Here is a 19,753-nt window from a genome sequence, read left to right as displayed (position 1 = left end):
GCTTTTTCTCTTGCAAAAATGTCCCAAATTCCTCAGCAAAATTTCCAAGATTCTCTATTTTCTCTGTCTATTAGACTATAGAGTATACACAAACATTTATATAGTTCTTGTTTTCTCTCTGCTAATTGTTTCTCTCTCTAGCCCACCCACGAATCTTTCTCTTTCTCTCTCTACTGGTAAAAAAAAAAACACTACCCATTTCTGCTCTGTTCAGCTCATAACTGGTTGTCTCAATTTCTGAAAAAACAAAGACACATAAAAAAACACACAGTAAAACAGGGGTAAGGGGTTAATGCACATGTTCTTCTTTCTGGGTGTGTGTGTTTTTGAGGTGAGCGGCAACTTCTATCGTTTTCTTGAAGGAAGCTCTCGTGAAGTTCATGTGAAATATTGAAAAAGAGATCTGAGAAAAGTTGAGAAAAAAAAAATGAACACTTTTTATGATAGTAACGGGTCACTCGCTGCTTAGTTTCCCCTCTTGATTCAGGTGAGTGTAGTGTTACTCCCAACTTTTACTTTCTCTTTCCACCGTTTTCGTCATAATATACGGTGACCCTTTACTTCTAATAAGCTATTTAAAGCTTAAAAGTGAAGAAAGGTAGAGTCTTTGTGCTCTAATTGAGATGGGTTTTCGTTTTTGCTTTGCTTTTTTTGTTGGGTAGTAAGCAAGAGTGGCAGCTGGCTATGGGTTTGTGGAGGTTTTGGATTTTCAATGGATAATGATTTGTTGTAAGATTTTTCTTCTTTCGAGTTTTAGCCGTTACTGGACGTGAGATTTGTTTAGTGGGAATGTTTATAATGATTCTTGGGGTTATTTGATGGTTTTGGAAGGTAAATTTGGTTTGATTTGGTCATTATTACTAGGTTCTGGGGCGTTGATAGTGAGATAATTTAATACTGGTGAATTGGTAGACATTTTAAGTTGGACATTTTCATAATTGGAAGATTTGGGACTGATTTGGAGAGAATGATGCATTTGTTGATGTCTAACCATAATTCAAGAATACTTCCGTGTTTGGATCAATATATGTACTGATCATGACCAGGGCTGTTCGTGACCGGATTCTTAAGGATGCAAATGGAAACATTAGTGATCACTTACGAAATCACATACATTTGACAAATTGTATTCATTTGAAGAACCACATGCATAAGCATAGCCCCATCTTGGCTGATAGGTCCCTTATGAGGGACCTTGTTGTACTTCAGAGGTCAAGGTCCTTAAGAGATCCTTCTGCAAGTCCACCCTCATGGCAATCTCCTTCAGTTGTCGATGCCCTTCTTAAAAGAAGTGAAAGGGATGCTGTTATGAGCAATGGTAGGCGGTCTGTAGGCATAGATCGACCTAGGGATGGCAGAGGTTTATCTGGAAACTCGCCTCCTTTAGCTGTCCGATCGCCGTCTAGAGTGGCTTCTGCAGAGATTAACAAGCATAATGCTGAGCGAATGGCAGGGGCTCCAAGTGATCGAAGTAGCAAGAGTGGAGTTCGCGAACGGAGGAGAGTCAGGGGAGAAGAATCAAGCCGTAGGAATCTGGGAACTGACTACATTGCTGAAAAGGATGAGTGTCCTGATGATAGAAATGATTTGGTCCACGATCCTGCTTCAGAGAACTCCGAACAAAGGGGTAGAATTAGCAATGAAACAGAGAGGCAGAGGCATGATCATCGAACAAGGACCCTCTCTGAGCAATTAAATGATGTTCCAATTGACAGTGATGGGGTAGCTTCTTCTAACATTCATGCTCGTGGAAGGCATACTCATAATGAGAAAATTGCAGAGCAAATGGAGGCGACAACTCGTGGCAATGGCAGAGTAAAAAGGCGTAAGTTTCGAGGGGCAAGAAGAACTCGTACTTCTGTTCCTTCAAGGGATGCTCTTGCCCACAATGAAATGTCTGTGGCCTCAAATTCATTAGGTCAAGCTTCAGCACACCAAAAATATCCTGCAGAAGATGGCTATGAAGAGTATGTCAACCAGAATGTAACAAGAGATCCAAGGAATGGATGCGGAATTCCTTGGAACTGGTCAAGGATTCATCATAGAGGAAAATCATTTCTTGACATGGCAGGCAAGAGTTTATCTTGTGGCTTGTCTGACCCAAGGTCAAAAAGAAGTGGTGGTGGTCCAAGAGGGGGGGATGCTGCTGATATGCCAATAATGTCCGAATACTCGAGCTCATCTAGTAAATCTGAAGCAGAGGCATTGCCCTTACTATTTGATGCTTCAAATTCTCAGGGAAGTTCAGACCATCCTGCTTGGGTTCATGATTATTCGGGAGAGTTGGGTATCTATGCAGACAATTTACTAAAGCAAGAACTTGACTCGGATCTTGCTTCAGAAGCTAGATCAGGCGAGCAACGCAGATTTCGCAGGCGTGGCAATAGTAGGCACCAGAGTCTAACACAAAAGTATATGCCAAGAACATTCCGAAATTTGGTAGGACAGAATTTAGTTGCACAAGCTCTTTCAAATGCCGCTGTTAAGAGAAAAGTTGGCTTGCTTTATGTTTTCTATGGGCCTCATGGAACAGGAAAGACCTCATGTGCCCGCATTTTTGCAAGGGCATTAAATTGCCAATCCATTGAGCATCCCAAGCCTTGTGGTTTTTGTGATTCTTGCATTGCACATGATATGGGAAGGAGTCGAAATATAAGGGAAATAGGTCCTGTGAGTAATTTCGATTTTGAGAATATGATGGATCTTCTTGATAACATGATTGTATCCAAACTGCCATCCCAGTATAGGGTGTTTATATTTGATGATTGTGACACACTGTCTCCTGATTGTTGGAGTGCTATCCTAAAGGTCATCGATAGAGCTCCTAGGCGAGTCGTTTTCATCCTTGTATCCTCAAGTCTTGATGTCTTGCCTCATATAATCATATCTAGGTGCCAGAAATTCTTTTTTCCCAAGTTGAAGGATGCAGATATCATCTATACTTTGCAATGGATTGCAACCAAGGAAGATCTTGAAATCGAAAGGGATGCACTCAAGCTTATTGCATCAAGATCAGATGGATCGCTGAGAGATGCTGAAATGACTCTTGAGCAATTGAGTTTGCTTGGCCAGAGAATCTCTGTCCCTCTTGTTCAGGAGCTGGTGCGTTTTCTAGCATATTCTCTTATCAAAACTCGAGGAAGTTCTTTTTGCTTTGCCGACCAAGATCTCATACTTTGTTGCTAATGCATTTTATTAACTTTTTTTTTATGATCCCACTTGAACTTTGTTTGATTTGCAAACAATCATATGAAATTTCTAAAGCAAGGTTAAACTTTTTTTGGTGTGAATTATGTTTTCTTTTGTTCACTCTTTCCTCAATGAGAATTTTACTAAACGTTGTCTTGATTTATCATAGTGCATCTTTTTCAAGTGGACATTGACCTTCTCTGCATTAGAAGGAGATTTTAGTTCGTCATTTTCTGTTTACCTAAACTATGCTTTCAGTAAGAGAGTGGCATATGATTAATATCTGTTTGATCTCATAATTGTTTAGCAAAAAGCTTTAGCTAAATGGAAGTTATCATTCTCAAAAAAAAAAAGCTTTAGCTAAATGATGGTGTTTTCTTGCACACACACTTATTTCATCATTTCAGTGTGAGGAGGTTTGATGTCTTAGACTAATCCAGCTATTATCTCACACTTCAGGAAGAAGACTAGTCTTTGGTAATAGAATATCATGCTTTGTTTTTTAGAGGTTTTAGCATATGGCTACCATATCAGTTTACAATGCTGGCGAAGAAGTACTAGGCATCTTGCAAATGAACTTTAACTGGTTGTCCAACTATATGATAGAAGATGAGGTGCATATTTTGTGGTCAATGAAGTGGATTGAGAACCATGAGGTGTCAGGTTCAATTCCTGGCAGAGGCAAAATCATTTTTGATAAGGAAGAAACATTTTTGATAAGCAAAAACTTACCTACTGGTGGACAAACTTACCTGGTACCTGTGCTGGTGGGAGGCGGCATGTACCAATTAATCGGAGTGTGTGCAAGCTAGCCCGATACCACAAATATAAAAAAATAAACCTAGGTTCATATTTGAATGTACGTTCAGCTTTCTATAAAACAAAAATTTTCTCTAGTAGACTGGTTATTGTTTTTTGGATAATAATATTGAGATACTTAGAAATGACATTTAGTATATATTGTTCTTTGATGAAGAATTGAAATATCCTTTATTATAATTATTTCTTCTGGCTTTTATGGAAAATTACACTAATCAAAAGAGAGCTACCATTGTTTCAACTTCTTCCTTACATTGCCTAATTACTAAATTTTGAGATTAGATATGTGATTGTAACTTTTTAATAACTTTTGTGACTTGATGGCATTACAGGTTGGACTTATATCCGATGAGAAATTAGTGGACTTACTTGACTTGGCATTATCTGCTGACACTGTCAATACAGTGAAACATTTGAGGGATATCATGGAATCTGGTGTCGAACCCTTAGCTTTAATGTCACAACTTGCTACAGTCATAACTGATATACTTGCTGGGAGCTATGACTTCACAAAAGAAAGGCCTCGGAGGAAGTTCTTTCGACGCCAAGCAAGTAAGTGATCTATAATATGGTTATTCCATAATAAATGAGTTATTATAGATCCATATAATATTGGATAAACTACTGGGTAATAGCTCACAATAGCCAGACAATACATATTGATTTCCCTTAATAAGTCTTCCAACTAAAAGCTAAATCAGCTTTGCTTGTGAAACAATTTTGTATCACATCCTCCAATTTAACTAATTGCCTTCTCATTCTCTTTCAATATTCTCACAGCCACAAGAACTTGAACTATATATGCCATTTTAATCATATTTTTCTCCATGTTCAACTCTTTCCTTTTCTTTGGTTGCAGTATCAAAACAAGATATGGAAAAACTGCGTCAAGCTCTGAAAACACTATCTGAAGCTGAAAAGCAGCTGAGAATGTCAAATGACAGACTTACCTGGCTTACAGCTGCATTGCTGCAACTCGCTCCAGATCAGCAGTATATGTTGCCCAATTCCTCAGCTGACACTAGTTTTATTCAAAGTCCACTAGGCTTGAATAATGCAGGGGGAACAGAAAGACCCAGGAAAAGCAATGTCGAGCATGCTGACATGCTACACAAAAACAGAGGGTTCCCATCAAAAAGTAGAGTAGAAAACTTTCAAGCTGGATGTTCTAGTGATATTTACTCCGACGCCAGGATGAAAGGGGTTCACATTGGTGGGGAAGGGCATAATGGAACTGGAGTATTTACTCAAAAAGCTTATGGCGTCTCTAGTGATAAAAATAGAACAAGTAGTGGTCAGGTTACAGGTAAGTTGCACCAGGATATTGAAGAAATGTGGTTAGAAGTGCTTGAAAATATCGAAATAAATGGCTTAAAAGAATTTATGTATCGTGAAGGGAAGCTTACCTCAGTCAGCTTTGGAGCAGGTACAATTCATTTAGTCTCTTACAAACATCCTTAGCTATGTCTTATGGTCATGACTAGTGAACTGTTCTTAATTATTTATATTGCTATGTAGTAAGGTCATGAGTAGTGAGTTTTGCATACTTATATTCATTTTTAGGCATTTCAACTGCATGTTTAATCAGCAGGTGAAAACCAGAAGAGTTTTGTCCGCCAGATCAGTTTAACACAAAATACTTTTTTAATTTTAAGTACACCAATTAATGTTAGCTTAAAATAGATCTTCATTATTTTAAATTATTACAGACCTGCACTATTTTAAGGTTATAGAATAGATTCAAGAGAAAAGTTTCCTTTCTCTTAATCAGGAATCAATTTGGGGTCAAGCTTTCTCTGAATGGCCTGGTTATTCAAGTTTCTTGGATGTTATCTTTTGTTTCCTTGTCAATATAGATCATGGACATATATTTCTAAATGTCCAGGGTGTTAAACTTGCTGCTTTTTTTTGTGAAGAAGGTGGAATTGAATGGAACCTAGTAATACAAAGAGAGCACGTTTTGACAGGATTATATGGTTTGAAGTTTGAACAGTTCATTTCAAAGACTTGTTGCAGCAAGTAGTAGCCAGGGGCAGACGTAGAGTGTGAGTTATGATTTCATCTAAACACCAATAGCTTTGGCTTGGAACTTTTATGTGGTAAAAATCACAAAATCAAGTACAAATAAGTAAGTAGCGAGCCCTGTCAATCAAATAAGATGTGATAGAACCCCAAACTCGAACCCATAAAGTTCAAATCCTAGATCCGCCTCTAATAGTAGCAGGCTGCTTACTGCTGATTGCAAGAGTGTTTTTAGTGCTTCAACGCATCAGCAATGACTACTTTCTTTATTCTATTATTCTTTTGAATCTCTCTATGTATCTGTTCACCTCTTGGTTACCTGCTTAATTTTACATCTGTGTTACAAATTTAATGCATTGTAACCTTTCTGAGTATTACACTTGCACTTTGTAGCTTGGTTTCCTTTGTAATTCCATATTCATTCTGTTGTAAGCTTCCTTTTCGATTGGCATCTTTATTTTAGTTTTGGACTTCCTATAACTTAACATACTATGAACATAAAATTCCATTCTGACTTGTAGCAATACTGTGTCTTCTGTAATATGAGTGTTATTCTAGAGTTGCTTATGCTTGCATATGTGCCCCATGACTTGTGAAAGAGGGAGGGAGGGACTCTATTGAAAAGTATGTTTCATGTACTGTGCATGTGTCCCGTCGTTTCCCTTTTCTGTTGGAACAACTATATAATACTGATCTGTGGGGTTTCATTTGTAGATGTTATTCATGCTCATCGGATTTGTTAATTTCTTTGCAGCTCCAACTGTGCAGTTACTGTTCAGCTCACATATAACAAAATCCAAAGTAGAGAAATTTAGGGGTCATATTTTACAAGCTTTTGAGTCTGTTCTTGGGTCCCCCGTGACAATAGAAATCAGATGTGAATCCGGGAAAGATGGCAGGGCTGGACCAATTGTGTTGTCAGCACCTCATGGTGTATCTCATATAGGTACAAATCCTGGCATTCATGGTAATGGGGTGAGAATGGCAGGTCCTGATGAAATCAGCAGGGGACAAGTGAATGATAGAGAAGGTTTAGCATTTAGAAAGCTCGACTCGAGAGGAATAGGTGGTAGCGAGATAGTTGAAGAGGAAGCTTCTCCAAGAGAATCAAAACACAATGATCAGATCGACAACAATACACAATTTGATAGGCGGAATGTAGAAAGTGATTTTCCGGGAGGGATAATGTCAATTGCCAAAAATTCATCCACCTCCATTCCTGAACGAAGAAACTTAGGGGATAGAAGCCAGAGTTTGAGCTTAGTTAAGAGCAAGGTATCTCTTGCTCACGTAATTCAGCAGGCAGAAGGATGCACACGGCAAAGTAGCTGGTCAAAACGCAAGGCTGTTTCTATCGCTGAAAAGCTTGAACAAGAGAATTTGTATGTACCTCTTTACCCATCCTTCTTGTATTACCACATCATATATCAGATTGTATATGTGTCTCAGATGTGTAATCATTTGCTTGAAGAGACAAATAATATACCATTAAAACGTATGTCTTTAAGTTGTGTTTTGATTTAATATAGTAGTACAGAACTACAGATGCAGAAAAGATTAGAGAATGCCCTACTGTTATAGAGTGGATATTTTGTATTAAATGAAATGTGGAGCACAAGCAGCCCATTCATCCTTCACTTGTTGGTGGATGGATTGATACACATGCTAGAAAAATGCACTCCATCCAGATTAGTGTTGTCCTGTCGTCAATTATCAGCTAAAGGACCCCATAGAAAATGTTACAACCTTTAAGTATAACATCAGGACATATGGCACCACTTTACTTTTTGTTGGAATGAGTATTCTTATATTGCATAGTTCTTATAGTATAACTATCTTCATTTGATATTCAGTTGTTCTTGGAAACACACAAGTGTTCCTCTTTTAATTGGACTATTCTCAAGTAGTAGTGTGATCTTTCTTCTCTGCAGGAGATTAGAAGCAAGGTCAAGGAGCTTGCTTTGTTGGAAGGCTAGAAGAGTCACCCGCCGACAGGTAAACAGATTCAAACATCTATTTTCTTTTTCAATGCATTCGAGAGTCCTTTTAATGTTTTCTACACATCTTAGACTTTTCAAGTTGTATGTCAACGTAGTTGCATTCGTCTGTTAATTGGAATTTGACATACTGCACTATAAGAGGTGCAAGTGTAAGCAAGTATGAAGATGTTTCAGTTCCTAACATAGCAAATCAAGATGCTTCCTTGCCGGCTGCCTTATCTTACATTTAGCTATATGATGATGGACCATGAGCAAAAATATCTTACGCACCCAAAAAGAAAAAAAATAAAGATTAGCAAAAGAGTATTGTGGGATGTGTTGTATGCGCAAGTTGGGCATGGATGGAATACCTCGACTATTCCACCAGGTGCCTCTATCCACAGGTATCGAATAACTCTATACACCAAGGCTTAGGTGGATGGAAAGAAATTGCCTGGTGTTTTTTGCACTTGAGACTTCGTGGTTCTCCTCTCATTTCATTGACCATTAAACCGCGTCCTTGGATGCAAATCCAGTTCAAAGCTGGAAATAGTGAATTAACTGACCTATTCTATGGCTTCCAGAGTATTCTAGGACAATCGCACGTGATTCGTAGTTCCCTCTGGGCTCTGGCAGTGCATGAGATGTTTAAACTATAAAATGCTGTCAATTCAGCCGATTTTTTTGTAAAAGCTGTCACCATTCCGAATATAAAAGGTCTTTGAAGAACATCAGACTATCGCTATAAATAGCAATTTTATGCCCCACACAGTTTTGATTACTGGCACTGAGGCATGATGCTGAAGGAGAGACTTATACATCTATGGGAAAATACTCTTTAGTGGTGTAAATGGGATATAAATCCAGTTTTAATGCTATTGGATTTCACTTGTAGCGTCTTATTTCTTTTGTTTCATGATTTAGAAGAGCCTGAGGACATATTACTGACTTATTATCAAATTTAGTAACCCTACTGATTTATTTGAAACTATCAGTTATAACAGAATTGTTTATCGCGTGCAGCTTTCGCGATTGAAAACAAGAAGTAGGAGGCCGAAGAGTTTACTGAGGTTCGTTTCTTGCGGAAAATGTCTCTCTGGTAGGTCTCCAAGGTAGCAGTGAATGTATCAGATTAATTTCCAGTTTTAGTTCTACTATTTGTTCAACGTCAATCTTTGTTTAGAGGGTCATTTTATTTTTCCAATAATAAATGGAAGGTGCAACATTATTAATATATCTTTTTCTAGTTTAGCAATTTTCTGTTTTAGATGTCTAAAGTAGCTCTCATGTACTACACTATTCTACATTTTTATAAAATTATTGGGAATTCATTTTTCCTCTTTTACTATGACATAGGTAAATCATTTTTTCTTTTTCTTTTTTGTTAGTAATTATTTTCTATTTAATCTCTAAAACTTGTTAATTTGACATATTTCTAAATTTTAATCCCCTGTTTTGGTTTTAAAGGACACTTTAGGATGATACCATAATTTTAGTCCCTTTACATTTCAAACCATGTATGATGTGACATACTATTCCTTGCATATAGTCTGTCAACAAGATAACAAATTAAGTTAATTATTTCAAATTATTTGTCAATTTATAAAATTAAGATAGAATTAATTTTATAAAAGAAAATTGATTGGTTGTTCTATATATTGTTCAACCCATCAAATGGGCTTCAGAAATTAATCAAAGAGGCTCACATGGGATGCTTCACCTAGTCAACATTTATTATTATTTTTTGGCATAAAATAATTTTAATGATTTTTCTCTTAACAAATTTATTTAATCGACACTTTGTCTCTATCTCATGTGAAAAATTGCATGTCGATTTAAAACTATACTTATTAATTAAAGACTAATAAAAACTTAACAATATTTAGTAAAAAGCTTTACTCGTTGAGCTCACTAATGATAAATACAAGTTCAAAGAGTAAAGGTATCAAATTTACTTAAAAAGATATTAATCAAGAACTGTCGATAGGGTATAATGTTTAATTTGAGGATGTTTACAAATTTATTTAGTACAAATGTTTATGTATAATCAGTATCAGGGGCGGAGCTACATACCCCTTTATTCGAACCCTTTTCGACGGAAAATTATATTATTTATACATGGTTAAAATAAGTTTATATGTATATACAGTAGATGTCGAACTCCCTTCGGCTATCTATCTCTATAGATTTTGAACCCTCTTATTAAAAATCCTGGCTCCGCCTCTGATCAGTATGTATACATTATATATTCATGGTATGTTTGGTAAGAAGAGTGATTTTTTTTTTAATCTATTTTTCATGTTTGGCCCTAGACTTTCATCTTTAGTTTTGCGTTTGCTTCTTGTAATGATTTTTTTTCTATAGAAAAGATAAAGGTTAAACGTTACCACGTAAATTAACAAATGGTCAAAAAGGAAAGATAACAATTTTAAGTATATCTCTATAATTTGCTAGTAACAAACAAAACGTCATTTAAAAATATTTTAAAAAATTATCTTCTTAGATATAGTTATAATATAATAAAGGTCTTTCTCACATTTTATAAATGTTTTGGTTTTACTCTTATGTACATATTTGAGTCAACTCGTTAGGTGAAGAAAAAGGCAATAACACAATGAGGTAAATTACCGTTAACACGGATTATTATAGATGATTACAATCAAATAAGGACACTTTTAGTCAATTAGGTGTTTAAATGTTCATATATATATTCTATGGTAAATAATTTTTAAATTATTATTGAGATAATTAAATTTGACCCTTATTAATCACAGCCACCAATCTTGACCATAATGTGTATTTAGTAAACAGGGTTTAAATTTGAAGTAATAAAATTACTCGATCATCATAGACAAATTACGTGACAATTTTATTGAATTTTGTTTTGTTTTATAAATGGTAATTTGTAAGCAATTATATTTGATTGTTTGATCCTTCTAGGTTTAAATTTGGGGGTAATGAATGAGGACGAGTAAGTAATAGCTCGTAAATTATACTACAGATATAAAGTGCACTAGACAAGTTTTATATGACGAGCTCGACGAATTATTTTGTAGGAACAATCGAGCTATAGCCTTTCTCGTGGAATATCATCTGCTCCACCAACTAAATATTTCCTTATTATAGCAAAAATATTTACATAAAATGTAATACTCCTTAGGGAAAAGGATAAAAAAAAATGCCCTCAAACTATGTGAAAGGAATAAAAATGTCCTCCGTTTATAGTTTAGCTCAAAAACGCCTCCCATTCGTAGTTTGGTCCAAAAATACTCTTGCCATCAATATTGGTCCAAAAATGTCCTTATCGTTATTTAATGGTTCAAAAAAATTCATTTTCTAAATAAATATATTATTATTTTCTTTTTGACACATTTTTTTTTAGTTAATGTTTTTTTAAAAAATTAGCAAATATTTATCTTACTTTAATTAAGAAAAAAAATAAAAAATGAAAATATTTTTTATTTTATCATCAATATTTTTATCGCTATATAAATATAAATCAATGATAGATATACTATGATCTTATACATATGACATATATCATTTATCGAAAGGGTACATGAAATTATTCTATTTTTACTGATAAAATAAGATTAAGAAGAAAAAGTATTTTCTAACTTTTATTTGTTAAAGTGATTTTAGAAGAAAGAAAATTAGAATAGTGTTCCTTAATAATATTTCAATTAGGAAGAAGATGTATTTAAAAAAAAATCAATATATTTATTCAGCGAAAGAGATTTTTGACCAATTTTGTAACTATAGAGACATTTATGAATTAAAATATTGATTGTAAAAGCATTTTTTGAACCAAATATTAATAATAAAAACATTTTTTTATTAAACTATAAACAACAAATATTTTTATTCCATTCATATGGACATTTTTACTTATATATGAGCAAGAAATTAAAGGGTCTATCTTGTGAACTTAATTAATTTATTCTGTATACAATACTATTTCCTCAAAGTCAACGGTCCGACTTTGAATTAAAATTTTCAAACTTATCTATATCTAAATCTAATTAAAATAGAATACTAAATCAGCACCACGGGTTCTTTTAAATATTATTTTTGTTTCTTAAAGGATCGACATTAATTTTAAAATACACACCAACTTGAATCTTTCAATTCTTCCAAAACTTGAAGTTACATTTAAAAAATATATGGGGAAAAATTAGCGTTTGATAAAAATATGAATAAATCATATCATGATACGTAATTTGAAAAAAATGATGAAATAATAATTTTAATATTATTTTTAATCTATAAAATAGTCCTCTCAGATAAAAGAAATGACAATAGAAAATTTCAAATCATCTTCTCGACCTTCTATTCACTTACACTTTCTAATTCTTTTCGAGTAATTAGCACCCTTATAATTAAAAATTGCATGCTTAATATAGCTTGAAACTCTAAACATTTGTGTTGCATGTACTCACTTATGATAATAAAGTTTTATTATATAATAGGATAGCTTTAGATAATTGGAACTTTTGGCTTCATTTATTCCATTTATATACATTATTTAAGCCTTTAAGGCATATAGACACATTACTTCATTAGTCATTCTTTATATACCACAAGATTCTGAGTAATTGAACCCTCAACCTCAATTATAGAGGTGAAACAAATATGCATTATATCATAGGACTCTCTGAATATAAATGCACCTATATATCACTGTATCAAAAATAATTATTAGCGGCAGTTAATTTTTAATTACCGTTAAATATGTATTTTTAGCGATAATTAGCATTTTTTGTATATGTTCTGAAGCGTATAGTGACATTAGTTCTAATGATACTTAACTGAGGCCGATAAAGACTTTAGCACTCTTTATTAATATCAATATTTAATGCCGCTAAAAATTATTTTTGTTATAGTATATAAAGAGAGAAAAAAAACAATGTTTTTAATTTATTATATATAAATTATTATTTTTTTAATTTCTGATTAAGAATAAAACGCTCATATCACTACACCAGAACCATGTGTGCATACTTGTGCACATGTGAATTATTATGATATAAGGAGTGTGGCATGTGTGCATGAACCCATACATCTCCTTTGGATATGTTCCCCTAATTATGAATTCGATTTTCATCTCAAATATAAATCTAACATATAAATAATTGGAGAAACATTAAAATTGTTCCAATGCTTTATTTTTTTCATATATATAATGTAAGTAGATACTAATAATAAACTTAATAGCGTAAATTTATTTATTTTTACCTCTCCTTTTAGAAGCTTCCATCCTTTTACTCTTCTAGTAACTTGAAACCACATTCTCTTAATTAAAATTAAAAATATTTACTATTCGAATAATTTTCTCTCGTCAAGCGTTTGAAAATTTTGGATTTTGACTTGTATAGATATAAGTTAGGCGTTAGAAAATTAGAAGAAAAAACGAAAACGCGGTCGACATTGAGTATACGTGGCAGTTTTTGAGCTGTAGTTTTCCTAAACTATACGGAAAAAGTCATGTGGTGACATGTGGGGTTCTAATTATTTAATGTAAGTACCTAACTATTATAACATTAAATCCATACTCAATTAGCATTTAGTTAACTTTCCTTCAAGATTTTTTTAAAAAATTGTATTTTTATTTTCGTACGAAAATGTGTCATCCACTAGAAAAATAGATATATATGAAAGTATATTTTCATTTTCTTACACGCCGCTATATGATTTGTGATTTTTTATGGTGACATTATTAATATAATTTTTTTATATTCAGACACAAATTTGAAATTTGTAGTTAAAAGTGAAACAGTCTCGCTACTGCATCAAAATTATAATGATATAATAATAACAAATTATTTATTGGAAAAATAATTCTGATATCTTAAAACAAATTATTATTTTTTAAGTGTAGAAATTATGTATAATTGTAATATACAAATGATATGTCTTTGAATAGCGTTAGAGTCTGATTGGAATTGCTTTTGGCTTATGACTTACAAGCCAAAAGTATTTTTAGCTTATATTTTTTAGCTTATTTTTTTATTTTAATTTTAAAATAAATGTTTATAAACACTTTTTAATTTTATCCAAACACTTTAAATCAACTTAAAAACTATTTTAACTTAAAAGCACCTAAAATAATCAATCCATACAGATAATAGTCAAACTTGTGCAATCCTTCAATTGAATTGGCTTAAAAGCCTTCTACTATGACATTAACTTCTTAAACCGTTGTTTGAAGCTATGACATAACTATGCTTGTTCATCTATATATATATATATATATATATATTATTTTTTTAATTTTTAATTTTTATTTTTTTGTTTTAATCGACATAATAATTTTAAGCGTAGTATCTTTGGACATGCCTCACTCTGACAATTTTGAACACTATTCAATATTCATCCATTTCTTTTCATGACATTTTACTCTAATATTGTAAAAATAATGTTAGATTGACTTTCGTCTTAATTTCTCAAATAGAAAAGTTTATTTTTCAGTAAGAAAACGAGTGCATACATAAGAAGAAGACAAATTCAGATTACATAAGAAAATTGAAATTAAATACCAAAAAATGACCCTACAGTTTGTTATTTTCCAAATCACAGACAGAATTAAATTGTTATTTTCCAAATCACAGACAGAATTAAATGCACGTGAGAAAGAAGAGCAGAAAACGAAGACTAAGAAGAGAAAATGTCAAGGCAAAGTTTGATTATTAAATTTGTGTAAATACTGTACCTTCGTTTAAAAAAGAATGATTTAATTTAATTTGGAATGAACTTTAAAAAATTAAAAAAAAAATTTAATCTTGTGATACCAAATAAAAGTTATGTCAAACTAAGACTGAGCAACAAATCGACTAGAACCACCGGACCGGCACGAAGTGGTAAAGGACCGAAACGGGACTCGTTGACGGGTATCGGAATGAATAGGATCAGAATTACCGAGATAGATACTCGGTTCTGTCTTGTCCCACTATATACCGGGATAGAATCGAAACGGACCGGAATGGAACGAGATGGATAAACGGGACGACATATCTAGTTATTTCAAAAATAATTTTTTGAATTACAAAAATATGAATATTTTTTTTATTTTTCTAAGTTTAAATTAATAGTTTTTAAATTTATAATGTAATTTTTTACTTAAATTTATTTTAAGGATATTATTTTAAAAATTTTTACTTATTGAATTTGCAAGTTAAGTCTAATTAAGTTTTCAAGATTTAAATCTTTTGAAGTTTATAAGTTGTTACTTATTAATATGTTAAAATTTATAAGTTATATTATAACTTGTATTTTAAATTACTTAAATTTGTAGTTTTAAAAAATTAAATAAAAATAAGGATAAAACAATTACACAAATTATAAAATATAAACTATAAATTATAAATATATAAATATATTAATTGATAATAATAATTAATCAGAATCGGAATAAATAGGTACTTGGTATATCGGTATCAAATTGTGGTTCCGTTCCGTGTACCGGATCACGATGTCCCGTTCCATCCCGTAGGCAACCGAAACGGGACGAACCGGAACGGTACCAATACAAACCGGTCCGTTGCCTAGCCTTATGTCAAATGTATCAAAATACCCTTTAGTCTTGTGGCCTTAAACATGTCATGTGAAAAATTAAAGTTAAATTATTGTAAAAAAAGATGAGTCATTCTTTTTGAAACATACTAAAAAGGAAACTGAGACATTCTTTTTTGAAGCAGAGGGAGTATAAAGTAATTGGACTGACTTATTGTAAGTGCTTCTAAATTAAAATAATTAATTTTTTTTGAGTGTTTGCTAATTTTAAAAAGCACTCGTCTGTCCCTTATTACTTGTCCACTTCCAATTTGACACATCTATTAAGAAGACTATGGACACAATGAATTTACCATTTTATCTCTATTAATTATCAAATTGATGAATTAAAAACTTAAGATTGTCAAGAATTTCTACTTTTTTTCAAAGTGATTAATTGAGGGTATAATAGGTAAAAATATCTTGTCCTTTCTTAATTTGTCAAAATAAACACGTAATTAGAGACAATTAAAAAAAATGAACAAGTAATTAGAAACAAAGCGAGTACTATAAGAACTTGTCTAAATACTCGCTCTGTTACATTTTACTCCTTATGTTCCATTATATATGGCGCATTTTTATTTTGTACTTTCATTAATAAAAATGATGTGACTTTACCCTTCTATCTTTATTTAATGTTTAGTTAAGTCAATATTATTAATAAATGACAAATTTAATTAACTATTCTATCAAGGATATAATGTGCAAAATATGATAATTTATGTATAAATTTTATAAAATGACAAATATTATGATTCAACTAACATATAAAATGAAACAGAGAGAATATTTGGCTACCCTTGTCAATATTTTAAGATGTATTCTTCATAATGTTAGTATCATTTTTTAAATATAATTTATGATAATTTCTATATTATTTTTGAATATTAAAATTTTAATAGATGTTTGGCTAAAATATGTATAAGAACGATTTCTTTATCCTTCCCTAAAAGGATAAAAGGAGGGAAGTTTTAAAAGCAAATTTTCTAAAAGATACTAACATAAGATAGATAAGCAGGGTGAACAATCCCAATAACTAAAATTTTATTTTATATTGGAGAAAAGTGTGAAAGATTAAATTAGAAAATAAAAAAGAAAAGAAAAAGGTAAAAAAAAAGAATAATGATGAGTAAAAGAGAGATGAGAAAGTCAAAACTACCATAAAGAAATGCACATCTCAAAGTAACCAAAAGCTTTGGTTGTTGAGAATTTCTTAATGTTGCATTTAGAGCACACATCAAATTAAAATAACAAGCACTCTTGAGAACCCTATGCTTATATTGATTCCTTTCACTATGCATTCCAATTTAATTCTATTTTATCGATCCTTCCGTTCACTTTTACTTATTATATTTACTTTTAATAGTTAAATTATATATTTCGGTCAATATTTTAAAATAATAATGTTAAAATGAGGGAGAAAAAAAATAAAATTCAAAAATATTTTTATGTAATTTTTGAAATATTTAAATATTAAATTAATATAATTTGAATTAATTTTGAAAATTATCATCAGAGTAAAACGTAACACAGAAGCAGGGTTGGTTCCCTTCACCCCCCCCCCCTTTTTTAACGGTTCACTTTTATTTATTATAGGAAAAAGAGTTAAATATGCCCCTAAATTATTTGAAAAAGTCTAGATATATTCTCCGTTTAAAGTTTGGTTTACTCATTCCATTGTCGTTCAACTTTTGGTCCAAATATACCCTCATGAGCTTTAGTTGTCATGTTGGACATATTCAACTCATTTTTCATTTCTTTAAATGTCACATGGAATTGTCATGTCATTTTGACCTTACCACATAACATTTATATGAAAATAGAAAGATATTTGGACTCATAAGCACCTAATTCGACCCATAAATCAGTTCTTTTTAAATTCACTATCCGACCATTTTTAACAATTTTGTTTAATTTTTATTTTTGCGGTAAATCTCGAAAATGAGTAATTGATAAATAAAAAATAGAAAAAATATGAAAAAAATATAAAATTAACGCAAAAAATTCACAAATAAATATAGTAACCTTAAATCTAACATTTCAATTTCTTTTTGATAAATCTCAAAAATGAGTAATTGATTAATAAAAAATATGAAAAGTATGAAAAAAAATATAAATTAACGCCAAAATTTCACAAATAAATATAATAACATTTCAATCTACAAATTTTTTTAGCATATCCTAAAAATGAGTAATTTATTAATGAAAAGGGAACAATATGAAAACAAAATAAAAATTTACGTCAAAATTCACAAATAAATATAGTAACCTTAAATTCAATAATTTCAACAATTTTTTTATTTTATATTTTTTTTCATATTTTCCTATTTTTTATTTGTGAATTTTTTTCGTAATTTTTATATTTTTTGTTAATAAACTCATTTTTGGGATTTGTCGAAAAAATTAAAAATTAAAAAAATATTGAAATTGTTAAATTTAAGGTTACTGTATTTATTTTTTAATTTTTGGCGTTAATTTTATATTTTTTTCATACTTTCTATTAATCAATTACTCATTTCGGGATTTATCAAAAAAAATAATTTTTTTAAAAAAAGTGTTTAAATTAAATTTAAGGTTACTATAATTATTTGTGATTTTTTGGCATTAGTTTTATACTTTTTTCATATTTTCCTATTTTTTTATTAATCAATTACTCATTTTCGAAATTTATCGAAAAAATAAAAATTAAATAAAATTGTGAAAAATTGGTCGGATAATTTACTTAAAAGTGGGTTGATTTATGGTTCGAATTAGGTGTTTATGAGTCTGAATATCTTTCTATTTTCATATAAATCTTATGTGGTAAAGTCAAAATGACACGACAATTTCACGTGATATTTAAAGAAATGAAAAATGAGTTGGATATGTCCAACATGACAACTAACGCCCATAAAGACATATTTGGACCAAAAGTTGGATGACGAGAGTATCAGCGGACCAAACTTTAAACGGAGGGTATATCTAGACTTTTTTGAATAGTTTAGAGGGCATATTTGATCCTTTTCCCTTTATTATATTTTAATTTTTAATAGTTAAATTAGATAAATTTTAATCAATATTGTAAAATGATAATATTAAAATAAGTATATAATTTTTTAAAATATTTTAAATGTAATTTTCAGTATTTAAATATTAAATTAATATAATTTAATTTAAAATTGACTATTATTAAACAAAATGTGACACAAGAAATAATATTGATTTATCTTTATTTTTTTATTTCTATTTAAATAATAAAATAAATTTTAAAGTTAGAAATTAAGACGCTAATATCGTACACTCTGATAATTTGAATATTTGGAACCTTTCGTTTAGTCAAAGGCTCCAAATTAGAGAATTGTATATCCCAAAAGTCTGCCAAATTAAGGAATAGAATAATCTTTATTGTGACTTATTTCCATGCGTTACAGTTCTAATGGGCCCAAAAAAGGTCTAATCTGCTTTTTATTTGGTCAACTCTTCAATTAATTGTGTGATGAGAATACACACTTTTTACCCTTTTCTCATCATTTATTATAAAAAGAAAAGAAAAATATATATGGTCTGATATTAAATATTGGACCAATTAACATAAAGTTGTAACTATTTGTCAAGCAGAAATTAATTTTGCAAAGGCCAAGTGAAAATAACTACTCATAAGACATTTTCTTTTCTTAATTTTTTTTATAAAAATCTATAATTTTTTTAAATCTTACCTTTTCAATTATTAGACATGAAAGATTTTACCAATTTTTGATTGATAAGTAAAAATAAATCAAAACCTGAAAAGGATAATTTCAAGAAATACTAATAAAAATAAGAAATTTTTACCTTATTAACTGATTTTTTTTAAAGTTCAAAGATATTTATCTCATTATTCATCGATCAAATCCTTTTTTAGTTTAAGATATTTATTATGAATATTATTGAGTATAAATTCTTACATGATTATAGATCAATTTCATTTTTAGTAGGCAAATAAGAATATATATATATCGTATTTAATTAAAAATATTGAGATATTCAATTAAAATATAACTTAACTTGACATCATCATATCAAGCTCCACATAAACACATTAAAAAATACACATGCTTAATTTTAATTCTAACACTACTTTTTTTTGCAATATTACATACATAATCATTCACTTATACTTTTTTTTAATTGTCTCACCCTTTTAACAGAACCAAGTAATTTTTCTCCTAAGTAAATTT

General features: G+C 30.9%; 1 protein-coding gene across 2 annotated transcripts; it reads left to right on the top strand.

Annotated features, from left to right (window-relative positions):
- The first annotated feature begins 17 nt into the window (after positions 1 to 17).
- On the top strand, positions 18 to 9,345 carry LOC107011229 (protein STICHEL-like 3). Of its 2 annotated transcripts, XM_015210642.2 has the most exons (6): positions 24 to 3,102; positions 4,341 to 4,560; positions 4,868 to 5,434; positions 6,785 to 7,412; positions 7,962 to 8,025; positions 9,033 to 9,345. In XM_015210642.2, the coding sequence occupies exons 1-6, from the start codon at positions 1,039 to 1,041 to the stop codon at positions 9,123 to 9,125; spliced, it is 3,636 nt and encodes a 1,211-aa protein (XP_015066128.1). In that variant the 5' UTR covers positions 24 to 1,038; the 3' UTR covers positions 9,126 to 9,345. The 2 variants fall into 2 exon arrangements, with proteins under 2 accessions (XP_027770204.1, XP_015066128.1); XM_027914403.1 differs by lacking the exons at positions 6,785 to 7,412; positions 7,962 to 8,025; positions 9,033 to 9,345 and adding an exon at positions 5,925 to 6,307 and having other exon boundaries at positions 18 to 3,102.
- Positions 9,346 to 19,753: the final 10,408 nt, after the last annotated feature.

This window comes from Solanum pennellii, chromosome 2 (assembly GCF_001406875.1).
Source record: "Solanum pennellii chromosome 2, SPENNV200".
NCBI classification, from domain to species: Eukaryota; Viridiplantae; Streptophyta; class Magnoliopsida; order Solanales; family Solanaceae; genus Solanum; species Solanum pennellii.
This window is presented reverse-complemented; position numbering and strand designations above follow the sequence as displayed.

What these genes read in the sequence shown, in the direction of transcription:
- LOC107011229 (XM_015210642.2), top strand. Translation starts at nt 1,039, where the DNA reads ATGACCAGGGCTGTTCGTGACCGGATTCTTAAGGATGCAAATGGAAAC. An exon ending in GTTCTTTCGACGCCAAGCAA is followed by an intron (nt 4,561 to 4,867) that starts GTAAGTGATCTA and finishes CTTTGGTTGCAG; the next exon opens with TATCAAAACAAGATATGGAA. An exon ending in GAAGAGTCACCCGCCGACAG is followed by an intron (nt 8,026 to 9,032) that starts GTAAACAGATTC and finishes TATCGCGTGCAG; the next exon opens with CTTTCGCGATTGAAAACAAG.